Genomic DNA, 13,768 nt, shown 5'->3' with positions numbered 1-13,768 from the left:
AAATTGTCGGATGAGTATGTTACATAATAATCACCTGATAGTGATACAAACATTGAAATGGATCACAGCATGCAGGCAATCATAATGAAATATGAGCCAGGTTCCAAAATCTCACTGTAAATATAATTTCTTGTGGATATTCCCAAGAAATGTGCAACTTCAGTTACCCGTAGTTATTATGTCTAGGATAACACATAACATTCAAAATGTCACGGCTTGATCTTTGTATTCCACCCCTCCCCCGGCCCCACCCCTCAAACACCATGTGTTATGCAATGGTAAATACATTTTTAAAAACGTGAGCACAGATGTTCTTGTTCACATAATTACGGTAGTTGCTGTTTTCAAGTTGGTCAATAATGATAAATAATTGTTGCCACACGGCATTCTCGGAAAGCAGGAGCTCTGGTCATGGTCACTAATGTGGCCAAAGTGCTGTTTACAAGTTGGTCAAGATAGTGATTGTTGCCAGTAAAAAATGAAGGCTACAGGCATTATTTCTCGGAATACAGGAGCCCTGTGCGGTCACTTATTGGTACCCGTGACGTTGTGTTTACCTTGAAACGATTGACGTTTTCTGATGCGCCCCATTGTGTAACGTCATCCGTTAATCGCATTCTCCCTGCTCACGGTCAATCCATGGCTATTCGCTCGCACCGACGGCCCGTGTGAACACCGTGGTTGTGTGAACTCAAGTTTTAAAATGGCTTGAATCTCCGAAGGGAAGCAAAATAAGAGTACTGTTGTTGTAACTGTTGTGGTGACTATTATGTTGAAAGTAGTTACACATTTTCAGTTAATAATTTGTGAAAATGTTCTATAAAAGTAGGATGTAAAATTGCTGTCTTTGATTGTGTGTACTAAACGTTATATTAGTGTAATACATTGTACGTTGATAAGGAATACGCGTGAACCGTTGCCGAGGAAGTGACCTGACCTGTGGGAGGTGATTTTCTCAGCGTAATATCGCACATTCAACAGCCCCCCCCCCCCCTCAACATGTCTGCAATATGTTACGTGACCCCTTTTTGCAGTTCCACAGAATGGACCCTTGTCCAGTAGCGTGTTTATCCCGCAACTGTGGGTGGTGGTGGGGGTCGATAACATTATGAGGAAGGGGGTAAATTCCAACCTAACTTTCGCCTGATCGGCCCACTTCTGGTAAGAAAACCAGTTTATAAAAATTATTCGTAAAATGCAGTACGGCACACACATTGTATAGAACTTTCGCGTACAAGTTTGCAATGGATTCCAGTATTCTCGAAACATCACCTTTGTTGTTGGGATCAACTTGCACGAAGTCCACGAACTCGGTCTTCCCATAGGGAAAGTTCAAGTGCTGACGTGCAAGGTTCACGCAAGCCACGGACATGCCCACAGCTCTTGATGACAATACCAGTCTTTATACGCATCATGTTTATCTTGGCCATGTACAAATATGTCTTGTACGCCACTAAAGGAATCTTACTAATGAAAAATTGACTATGAACTTCATTATTTTTAGTAAAGTCTTTACTCTCCTTTTCTTATCTCCCGTAAACTGTAATAATGTATAGTCTTAATTGTTAGTTACTCGATTTGAAAGTGTGGAAATAAAATGTCTCGCTGAATGAAAATTCAAAATAAAATTCAAAGTAAAATTTTGGATCGAAATGATCATTATCGATGAACGTAGCTTTGCCTCGCCCGCTTTGCAACGGAGGAGGCTTCGCAGCACGGTCGCCCCTCCCTTTCGTGGACGACCAGTCGACCACACCCAAACCCACCCACCCTTTGCGCTTTATAATATAGCGGTGATTGGCATTGGTTAAAGTTCTAATGATCAATATTTTACATTATCCAATATTTGCAGCAAATACGCTTGATCGAATAACATGGAATTAGTTAAACAAGGGGAAAACATATCATGTCAGATATGGTTTAACTCAAAGTCCAAGTCAACATGTCAGATGGAGATGACACACAATGAGAATGGCAGAAGGTGAAGAGGACAAGGTTTCACAGCTGGAAGTACGCTTTCTTGAGAAGCTGACCCGAATATACGTCTAGATCAAGGATAGCCTCCTTGAATCGAAGAACCCTCCAGTCTATAAAAGGCGGAGTTGCATCAGACTTGAACCACAGAGCTCCGAATCAGATTCACAAAAGCAAAGCAACGCAGTGGCACGTACCGTCGACGGCATGGCTGTGATCAGGTAAATGATATATTTCCATGATCCAGAGTGACGATTTTTTTTAAGGTAGAGTAGGCCTACATATCATTATTTTGTCCTTTGTGCATTTTGTTTCGTTTGAAGCAAAAAAGTGCTCATATCAAAATCTAAAGACCGGGGTGCTTTACCTGATGAAGTTTTAGCTCTGTGAATGCTGTACATTTCGAGAAAACAATGATTTTCTCGGTCGAGTCCTGTTTTTAATTGCGTCCCGAATTCAGCGTCCGGGACACATTCTCATTCAGCCGATTGCAGCTACGCGATGCAACACATTAATTGAACCGACAATAACAACCGCGCGCGTGTGCGTCGTGTCAGCACTTGCGCGCACCCATTCACGGCTTCGCCGAATTAAAAACAAACAACTTACGGAAATTAAAAAAAAATGCCTCTTTTATGGACGCATCTTTGGAAATGACCTTCTTGTATTGTTTTCTTCAAAATGCAAGAAAGAATAATTTAATTGCTTTTCAACAATACTTTCTTCAGTTAATTTTTTGATAGCTGCAATGATGAGTCGACCTTTAACAGCATTTTAAAGCAATGGAACACACTGTGAGAGGCAAAAGCGCCCATTATTATCTGAACGACAATGAACAGTGATTGTGAAATTATACAGAGTGATGACAATGAAATACTACACGACAAAACGATTCACAGTAGTGTGTTGTGTATTGATCAAAATTCAGGAACTTAGTTTTGTTTGTCTTATAGTTCCTGCCCATAATTTGTTTTAAAGGTGCATGTCCACCCTTACGACAAACTGTTTATCAAGTATACGAATTAGTTATCAAAGTTATTCTCACTCTCTGAAAACTTCATTGTAAAAAGCCAATCCAAGGCTACGTTAAATTTGGCAGCTGATGAGTAATATAATACTTTTTTATGAATACACCAAAGTTGATGACTTGAATGTTTTTGTTATTTAAAGGGTAATTTTCCTTGTTGCGTTGGCCGTGGTAGTGGCACCATCTGCACACGTCTTGGCTTGCACCTCGTCTGTCTCCGTGAACATCGGAGTATCCGAGGCGGCCCAGTGCGCCTATGTCTTCAGCTTGGACCAGTCGCAAACTTGCGGTGCTTGCCCGACCCTACAAGAGGCAATGCATCAGTGGCTGGCTCTCCAAGGAGGCCTGATTGGTGAGAATATAATCAGACACGTCTTATGAAAAGAAAAACAATTGCCTGAACCGTTTTCGGCTTTTCAATTTCCTTTCACGTTAATGGTGGCATTATATCGCTGTGATTAGTTTCAAAATTCGCTCATATTATATCCTCGCTCATTTTTTAACAGGCTGATACGATTTCACTAAATTATTGTGTCGAACACCATGGGTTGTGGATGACCAAAACTATGGACTGAATTGTTGAGAATTCAGTGTTTATTCACGCCTTCGTCGCCTAATTAAGACGATTCAGTCTTATAAAAAAATGCTTAGCGCCATAGACTTGAGAACGAAGTTTCAAAATGGTGCTTTCATAATTTAATTGAAGGAACTCAGACTCCTTACAGTTTCCAATAAAAAAGTGTCCCATTCAAGAAACACAATAAATATAAAGTTCGTTGAAACTGTATGGTGTAAGGGAAATTTTCTCGCGTTGCGTATATATGCCGCCGGAATAATTAGGTAGGCCTATAAGGGTGGATGGGGCGTTGTTTAATAATGAGTCGCGTCTGAAATCCGACATGACGACGATGTGATGAATTAACCGCCACAAAATTATTTTATAATTTTTCGTCTTTGGAAAAGGGCTCCGAGTTCCACTAGTCCACATGTATTTTTAGATTTTCGGAATTGAGAGGTACATTTTGGGCACAATTTTTCATGTCGTGCGAGTTTTCAGTTTCCATAAATTGAGATGCTATAGTAACAATTTTACTTTTTCGAGGGTGATTTTCCTAAGAAATCAATGTACCAAAAATAATGTTTAAAACTCCGACTTTTACACACTAAATTTCCTATTCGAGGGGTCCGGAAGCGCGCCACCATGGGTCAACTTTCAAGCTCTATTCAGCATCGAGCCGCGTCTGAAATCGATATGAAGATGTGAAGAATTAATCCTCAAATTTTTAAGTTTTATGGTCATCATAGTTTCAATAAAAATGACACTAATTTTGCTTTTCTTGGTTTGTTTAATATTTGCTCAGCTCACTATAAATTCGATGAGAACCTCTTGGATTCAACTGCCAACGAACGCCACGGGAGTCTGGTCGACAGCGAGCAAGTCACGTATGCTGACGGGCAATGCGGTAAAGCCGCCGTCTTCAACGGTGCGTCTAAGGTCGTCGTGGACGCCTTCCGTAACCATCCTTGGGGCTCGCAGTTCAGCGTCAGCGTCTGGTTCAAGCGGACCGAGAACAGAAACACCTACCAAGGAATCGTGAACACCGGCTTCGGCAGCTACGGTTCGTGGGAGATCCGCATGGGGCGAGAGTTGAGCGGGGAGATGCTCGGTGGAGGGGTAGTGACGCTCGATAGCCCAGCGATATGGAACTACATCAACCTGCGCGCCAGCTTGGGAGACTGGCACCACGTGGTCATGACGTACGATGGGAGTCAGCTACTCTTTTACCTGGACAACCAGCTGCAGTCTGGGGACAATACCTGCTGCCATGGAAACATCGTATCCAAGGACACGCCCTTGACCATTGGCCAGGCTGGGGTCGGAACGGCCATAGAGTTTTTCGTTGGTTGGATCGACGAGGTGAAGATCTTCAATAAGGCCCTGTCCAGATGCGAGGTTGACAAGCTGTTCAACACTCCATGCTCCTCCGAATAGAAAAACCACACTGAAATGACACGGCAAAGGCCATATTGGCTTCTTTTTCTATATTTCTATACAGTTTAATCATTTGATCTTCAAACAGTGCATGGTTGATTTCCGAGTACATGGTAGTATAGCGGATTGATTGACAAGTAGTCAAACAGACGCTGTCATTTTTGTTTCATTTCCGAAATTGTCTTTGAGAAGGTTTGAAATATCGAGATTATGTTTTATCAAATGTCCCCGGTTGTACTCTGAGCGATTAGATGGCTAAAGCGCCCTCACCATCACAATTCCTATAAAACGACACAGTGACAGGCCGAGCGTAAGAGGTTGATTGTCATATAATATATTATATTATAATATGGATAAGCTTGATAGCTATTAACAACCGGCGATTCTTTTTGTAGCAATTGATTTCGTTATGCTGTAGCTATTGTTATAAACTTCCATAATGGCGAAGTCTTGAGTGGGATATATGCATTCTACGCCTCAACAATACCATCCCAGCATAGTTTTCACGGCAGGAATCATCAAAAAAACGTGTCTATTTGCCGACTAAAAAAAATACAAGTTAGTTATTCTGGCACTTTGCAGCATGTGTGACCGACGTGTACATACGGCATGTTTCGCTATATGAGAACGTCTCCCTATTGTGATAACATTTTGGGGGAGGGGTAAATTCCAACCTTTCGCCTGATCGGTCCTCTTCTGGTAAGAAAAACAAGTTTGTATTCGTAAATTGCGATACGGCACACACATTATATAGAACTCCTCTGAACAAGTTGGATATAGATTCCCGTATTCTGAAACATCACCTTTGTTGATGGGATCAACTTACACGAACTCTTTCCATTGGGAAAGTTGCTGACGTGCAAGGTTCATGCAAGGTAACAGACATGCCCAGTTGCCCACAGCTCTTGATGACAATACCAGTCTCACGACCTATGTTCCGAAACCCTTATGTTCCGACTTCTCAACCTCTGTTCGGACACCCCTATGTTCCGACTGCACATTATTCTTATCCCTATCCCTATCCCTTACCCTAATCCTAATCCTAACCCTAACCCTTACCCTCACCGGGAATAACAATATGTAGGCCTACAGGTTGTCGGAACATAGGGGTGTCGGAGCATTGGGGTGTCGGAACAGTCACCCTCACGAGTCTTAAAAATAATGTGGCATCCGAAAATTGCATGTCTAGATACGCATCATGTTTGAATGTTATTAATGAAACATTGGCTTTGAATTTTATTAATTGTAAAGTCTCTGTTCTCCTTTTCTTATCTCACTAAATATTAATAATGTATAGCCTAGTCTTAATTGAAAAAAAAGTATTAATTGTTAGTCTTAATCCTAGTCTTAATTGTTAGTTACTCGATTTGAAAGTATGGAAATAAATGTTTCGCTGAATGAACATTCAAAGAAGTAAAACTTTGGATCTAAATTATCATTATTGATAAACGTAGCTTTGCCTCGCCCGCTTTGCAACGGAGGGGGCTTCGCAGCCTGTCACCCCTTTCGCGGACAATACAACTATAACCACGCCCACCCATCAGCCACCCTTTGCGCTTTATAATATTGCGGTGATTGACATTAGAAAAGTTCTAATGATCAATATTTTACTGTATCCAATATTTGCAGCAAATGCGCTTGATTGATAAACATGGAATTAGTTAAACAAGGGGGAAAACAGACTCCACTTATTTATTGATCATGTCAGATAATTTGACTCAAAGTCCGAGTCAACATGTCAGATGGAGATGACACACAATGGGAATGACAGAAGGTCATGAGAACAAAAGGGCAACATTGTTCCGGTTTCACAGCTGGAGGTACGCTTTCGTGAGAAGCTGACCCGGATATCCGTCTAGATCAAGGATAGCCTCCTTGAATCGAAGAACCCTCCAGACTATAAAAGGCGGAGCTACATCAGACTTGAACCACAGAGCTCCGAATCAGATTCACCAAAGCAAAGCAGACGCACGTACCGTAGACGGCATGGCTGTGTTCAGGTAACTGTGTGTTTTTTTTTTGCATGATCCAGAGTGACGATTTTTTTATAGGTAGAGTACATGTATATCATCATTTTCCTTTGTGCATTTTTTTTTCGTTTGAAGCAACACAAGTGCTCAAAATCTAAAGAAGGGTGCTTAGGCCTAACAAATAACCTGATGAACTTTTTAGCCCTGTGAATGCTGTTTATTCAGAGAACGTAATATTTTAGGATCGCGATTTCAATTCAAAAGTTGCCGAGTCATGTTTTGAATTGCACCCGAATTCAGAATCAGGGACACGTTCTCATTCCACCGATTGCAGCTATGCGATGTCACGCACCATTATAGTCGTGTTCCCTAACGTGGCGCACTTCGAAGCTTACCCAAATTTCCTCGTATAGTGTTGCCAAACCTCTTTGTTGACAAACCTCAAATTCATGCAGTAAAATACTAGTACTTTTACCTTATTAATGCTTGCTATTTAACCTCTGTGAACAATTTCGGTTTCATAAAATTTAATCCGAAATTCAAAAACGGTGGCGTCCGGAAATTGGGCACAAATTGGCGGAGTGTTCCCTAACGTGGCGCACTTGAATAAATCTCGGAAAATTCCAGATTAACATTTAAGAATTTCTGTAAACTTGATAAATTCTGATAAATAATTATTATCTCTACTTACATACCCAGCCAGATGTTTGTCAGAAAATTATTTTCTTATTTTTCGGGGCATTTTCAAAGGGTTCACTTTGCACTTGAAAATAAAATCGGAAAATCACGCCAACATAAATTTTTCTTGTAACTTTGATACGGGTAAATAAACTCGCGATTTATGAACAGGAGTGTTTAGAACTTGATGAAATTTCACTTTCTGTGAAATTTCAGTTAAAACTTTTGCTCTAGGTAGGCGCTACAGGCGAAAAATCAAAGTGCGCCACGTTGGGGGCCGCGCCAAGTTAGGGTACATCAACAATATAGCAACCGCGCGCGTGTGCGTCGTGTCAGCACCTGAGCGCACCCGGTTCACGGCTTCGCCGAATTAAAAACAAACTACTAACGGAAATTTAAAAAAATGCCTCTTAAGACGCATCTTTGGAAATGACCTTTTTTTTGTTGTTTTCTTCAAAATGCCAGAAAGAATCATTTCACAAGGAGTTTAGTTCCATTACTATCTTTAATGCTTTTCAACAATAATTTCGTCAGTTAAATTTTTAGCTGCAAATGAAATAGTCTACCTTTAACAGGTTGTTTGTTTGTTTTTTATAGTCCCACGATGTGAACTAGGTGATATGTATGTGGCCTATTTTCGAGTAGTATAATAGGGGTGTAGGTGGCGCCACCAACGTCAAGTCCGCCCCCCGAAAAAAAACACCAATTTTTTTTTATGCGGCCAACAATTTTGGGCACAATTTTTTTTAGGCCCCCCCCCAAGACAATCCTGGGTGCGCCACTGACCTTTAACATCATTATTATGCAATGGAACACACTGTGAGAGGCAAAAGCGCTCATTATTATCGTAACGACAATAACGGTGATTTTGAAATTATACGTAGTGACGACAATGAAATACTACAGAATATAACGATTCGTAATAGTGTTTTGTGTATAGATCCAAAGTTCAAAAACACCTTCCTTTATTATTTTTCCAGCCGGAGATATTTTGTTGGATAGCTTAATTTGTTTTTGCTGTAAAATTGGAGATCCCTTTCACACCAATATTTTCCATCTTATCTACAAATACGAAGTCTGTTTTAGTTTTGTTGGTCCTAGTTCCTGCCCATATTAAAAAAAAAAAAAAAAGGTGTCCACCCTTAAGACAAACTGTTTATCAAGTATTAGTGAATGAATTAGTTCTCACAACTATGCTCACTCTATGAAAACTTCATTATAAATCCAAACTTGTCACAAATCTAACGGCAGCTGATGAGTAACATATACTTTTTATGAATACATCAAAGTTGATGACTTGAATGTTTTTGTTTTTTAAAGGGTAATTTTCCTCGTTGTGTTGGCTGTGGTAGTGGCACCATCTGCACACGTCTTTGCTTGCACCTCGTCTGTCTCCGTGAACATCGGGGTATCCGAGGCGGCCCAGTGCGCCTATGTCTTCAGCTTGGACCAGTCGCAAACTTGCGGTGCTTGCCCGACCCTACAAGAGGCAATGCGTCAGTGGCTTGCTCTCCAGGGAGGCCTGATTGGTGAGAATATAATCAGACACGTCTTATGAAAAGAAAAAAACAATTGCCAGAACCGTTTTCGGCTTTTCAATTTCCTTTCACGTTAATAGTGGCATTTTATGTCTCTGTGGTTAGTTCCAAAATTCGCTCATACACCTCGCTCATTGTTTAACAGGCTGAAACGATTTCACTAAATTATTGAGTCGAAACACCATGGTAGGTGACCAAAACTATATGGACTGAATTGTTGAGAATTCAGTGTTTATTCACGATATACTTCGTCGTCTAATAAATTATAAGACGATTCAGTCTTTAAAAAATCCTTAGCGCCATAGATTTGAGAAGGAAGTTTCAAAATGGTGCTTTCATCATTACTTGAAGGAACTCAGACTCCTTACAGTATCCAAAAAATATATATCAAATTAAAGAAACACAATAAAAAAGAGTGCGTTGTAACTGTATGGTGTCAGGGAAGTTTTCTCGCGTTGCGTATGCCACCGGAATAGTTAGGTATATGGGTGGATGGGGTGCAATAATGAGTCGCGTCTAAAATCCGACATGAAGACGATGTTATGAATAAACCTCTAATTTTAAAGCTTCAAAGTGGGACTTGGAGGAACTCAGACTCCTAAAAGTTTCCAATTAAATATTACAAAAAAACATTGTGTGTCCCAAAAGACATTTAAATCTCCTATTCAAGTTCCGCTTTCTACCCAATTATTTTTCGTCTTTGTACGAATGTTCCGAGTTCCACTAGTCCACATGTATTTTAGATTTTCGGAAGTGTCGGAGGTCAATTTTGGGCACAATTTTTCTCTTTCACGTCATGCGAGTTTTCAGTTTCCATAATTTGATGCCAGTAACAATTTAAGGCTTTTCCGAGGGTGATTTTCTTAAGAAATCAATGTACAAAACTAATTTTAAAAACTCCGACTTTTACACGCTAATTTTCCTATTCGAGGGGCCCGGAAGCGCGCCACCACGTGTCAACTTTCAGGCTCTATTCATCATCTTCGCTCGTACCCCCGCCCTGCAAACAGGACGCTGGGAAACTCTGATGTGCTTCACAGAATCTTGTGAAGGAAGTGGCCCATGACCTATGTATAAAGCATCTGGCTGCAGCTGTTCAAGACCGCGCAGTTAGACTATGTGTGCAAATGCTATCCGAAAACTTCCCATAGAATTGGGTACATTCCAAGCCGGATGTGATTTCTGTTTCATTTCGGACCATGTGGACAACATTTTGAGCGTCGCATAATGCAATCCGACCGTTCGTGATTCGAAACAGAGCCTGAGCGAGTGACGGGAATTGTAAATTTACAACACAGATAAGTTTTACAGAATTTCCTACATTATTTCGCTTTTCAACGAGAAAAAACATCTTTACGGCCGTTTCAAACCTTGCAGAGTCATGACCTTGATGACGCGCAGGTCACTGGTCACGCAAAATCCAACCAATCAGAGCGTGAATTTATCAGAGTATCCCAGCGTCCTGTTTGCAGGGCGGGGGGTACGAGCGAATTCATCATCGAGCCGCGTCTGAAATCGATATGAAGACCGTGTAAAGAATTAATCCTCAAAGTTTAAAGTTTTATGGTCATTAGTTTCAATAAAAATGGCACTAATTTTGCTTTTCTTGGTTTATTTAATATTTGCGCAGCTCACTATAAATTCGATGAGAACCTGTTAGATTCAACTGCCAACGAACGCCACGGGAGTCAAGTCGACGTCGAGCAAGTCACGTATGCTGACGGGCAATGCGGTAAAGCCGCCGTCTTCAACGGTGCGTCTAAGGTCGTCGTGGACGCCTTCCGTAACCATCCCTGGGGCTCGCAGTTCAGCGTCAGCGTCTGGTTCAAGCGGACCGAGAACAGAAACACCTACCAAGGAATCGTGAACACCGGCTACCACTCCATCGGATCATGGGAGATCCGCATGGGGCGGGAGTTGAGCGGTGAGATGCTCGGTGGAGGGGTAGTGACGCTCGATAGCACAGCAACATGGAACTACGCCAACCTGCGCGCCAGCTTGGGAGACTGGCACCACGTGGTCATGACGTACGATGGGAGTCAGCTACTCTTTTACATGGACAACCAGCTGCAGTCTGGGGACAATACCTGCTGCCATGGAAACATCATATCCAAGGACACGCCCTTGACCATTGGCCAGGCTGGGGTCGGAACGGCCATAGAGTTTTTCGTTGGTTTGATCGACGAGGTGAAGATCTTCAATAAGGCCCTGTCCAGATGCGAGGTTGACAAGCTGTTCAACACTCCATGCTCCTCCGAATAGAAAATCACGCTGAAATGACACGGCAAAGGCCATTGGCTTCACTTTCTATATTTCTACAGTTTAATCATTTGATCTTCAAACAGTGCATGGTTGATTTCCGAGTATATGGTAGTAATACGGATTGATTGACGAATAGACGAACAGACGCTGTCATTTTTGTTTCATTTCCGAATTTGTCTTTTAGAAGGTTTGAAATATCGAAATTATGTTTTATCAAATGTCCCCGGTTGTACTCTGAGCAATTAAATGGCTAAAGCGCCCTCACCATCACAATTCCTTTAAAACGACACAGTGACAGGCCGAGCGTAAGAGGTTGATTGTCATTAATATGGATAAGCTTGATGGCTATTAACGACCGGCGATTTTTTTTTGTAGCAATTGATTTTGTTATGCTGTAGCTCTTGTTATAAACTTCCATATATGGCGAAGTAAATGGAAATTAACGCGTTTGTTTTAGTTTAAGTTAACATGCTTGTTTTAATTTGGAAACTTCAGAATTTCAGCTTTTCCTTTAATCATAGATTAAATAACCTGCCTTTGTTATTTTGTTTTTATTCGAATTAAAAACACATTCTGCTTTGTAATGTGAACAACTAAATAAAATCGTGTATAGGTGGTATCAGAAGTTCACTTCGTTTTGTAGAACCACTTAAAACGTTAAAATGCTTCATTTTTTAAAATTATGATTAGGATTCACTAAACGACCGAAGTGTTGAGTGGGATATATGCATGTTACGCCCCAACGACTGTCCCATTACCAGACTAGACGGAGGAATCGAAGCCCTACACAACTGCGAGGAAGCTGCCCTGGAGTGGCTGGCGGAGAGAGCATGCTGAACGCATACGACAACAACAACGCCCCAACAGTACCATCTGTCCCAACTTAAGTTGGGTCTGTCCCAACTAAAGGGCCGGCCCAACTACAGTTGCCTGGGCTCAGCTTAGTTTTCACGGAAGGAATCATCAAAAACGTGTGTGATTTGCCGACTACAAAAATATAGAAGTTAGTTATTCTGGCACTTTGCAGCATGAGTGACCGACGTGTCATACGGCATGTTTCGCAATATGAGACCGTCTCCCATAGGCCGAGAGACAGATACATTTAAGTGCGTGAAAATCAAATTTGCGGTGCCTTCTCATGGGAGCCAGGCAGGGAGATAAGAGCCACCAAGCTCCATATAGCAAAAGAGCATTATGTAAACAAAGGGTGACGTCATTATATTCTGGTCCAGGCGCGGATCAATTTTTTTTTTCATTCCCCCCCCCCCCAAAAAATATGATAATTATACTGTAAATAATATCCGTCTGTGCACAGAATTTTGTCAGAGCCAAAATACAGGCGTATTTCCACACTATTCTGTAATATAGTGTTGATGATCGTCGGATTTGAACAGCGTCCCCATTGAAAGTATGGTACGAGCCCCACCCCCCACCCCTTGATTTTACGGAAGCCAAGTGTCTGTAGAAAAAAATGTCTACATTTCAGATTTTGTTTTGCTGATGAACCTCCTCCCCCCTGCAAAATTCCTGGATCCGCCCCTGTGGTCTATTCCATCCCTTCCCTCCCCTAACATGATAATGACAAACCTCTCAAGTCCTCCGCCCCCACAGTTCCCTACCCCGAATGTTGGGGTTTTGGTCGTCTTTTCAGTGCCAATGAAACTTGCCCTCCATGTATTTTTACAGGCGATGATGCGCAGGGTTGCATATGTTATAATTGTCGCCAAGTGACAACTCCCATCCCAATGACAGGGATGGGAATACGATCAACCTTATGCGTAGCAGCCATCTTAGAGGGCAATGCCTTTGTTTTGCTGGGATATCAACGGGGTGAACCTTTAGTGCTTTCAATAATAATGAATTAAAAAAACAAAAAAATGCCCCCTAAGATGGCCGCCACGCACAAGGTCTATTGCAGGGTTCGTTTTTCTAAATTTTGTTTTAGACAGAATAATGTATCATAACACTTCTGTTTACGTTCAATATCAACATACGAATGAAATCTTACAGGAACTTAGACTTGGGAAAAGGCAAAGAACAGTTGACTACACATACCACTGAGCCGGAAACAACCAACAAAAACACAGTTTTTAAAAATATAAACGGGACAATCAACACAATAATTGAGTATTATTTTGTGGAGGTTCAAGTGATCCAGTGTTCAACTAATCAAATCATTGTGGCAAAAAAAAATACAGCTTGGGCAAGTTGCGGTGTGTTAAGTAACAGCGAATAGTGTAGTGGCGAGTTTCAGCGATTTCACACGGGTATCTTCCTAGCAAGGCAACACAAACGCACACGATACGTCAAAATGGATGGACGGTGA

At 41.5% G+C, this 13,768-nt stretch overlaps 1 protein-coding gene across 1 annotated transcript; it reads left to right on the top strand.

The window, feature by feature from the left end:
• Positions 1-2,032: 2,032 nt before the first annotated feature.
• On the top strand, positions 2,033-12,072 carry LOC119740168. Its single transcript, XM_038215386.1, has 6 exons — positions 2,033-2,195; positions 3,145-3,353; positions 4,363-4,991; positions 6,843-6,994; positions 8,963-9,171; positions 10,811-12,072. Exons 1-6 carry the CDS (start codon positions 2,182-2,184, stop codon positions 11,440-11,442), a joined length of 1,845 nt encoding a protein of 614 aa, XP_038071314.1. The 5' UTR covers positions 2,033-2,181; the 3' UTR covers positions 11,443-12,072.
• Positions 12,073-13,768: the final 1,696 nt, after the last annotated feature.

Source organism: Patiria miniata, unplaced genomic scaffold (genome assembly GCF_015706575.1).
Source record: "Patiria miniata isolate m_02_andy unplaced genomic scaffold, ASM1570657v1 HiC_scaffold_10, whole genome shotgun sequence".
NCBI classification, from domain to species: domain Eukaryota; kingdom Metazoa; phylum Echinodermata; class Asteroidea; order Valvatida; family Asterinidae; genus Patiria; species Patiria miniata.
Note: the sequence above shows the minus strand (reverse complement) of the source record. Positions and strands in the feature narration are given on the sequence as shown.

What these genes read in the sequence shown, in the direction of transcription:
- LOC119740168 (XM_038215386.1), top strand. An exon ending in ACACTCCATGCTCCTCCGAA is followed by an intron (nt 4,992 to 6,842) that starts TAGAAAAACCAC and finishes AGCTGACCCGGA; the next exon opens with TATCCGTCTAGATCAAGGAT. An exon ending in GACGGCATGGCTGTGTTCAG is followed by an intron (nt 6,995 to 8,962) that starts GTAACTGTGTGT and finishes TGTTTTTTAAAG; the next exon opens with GGTAATTTTCCTCGTTGTGT.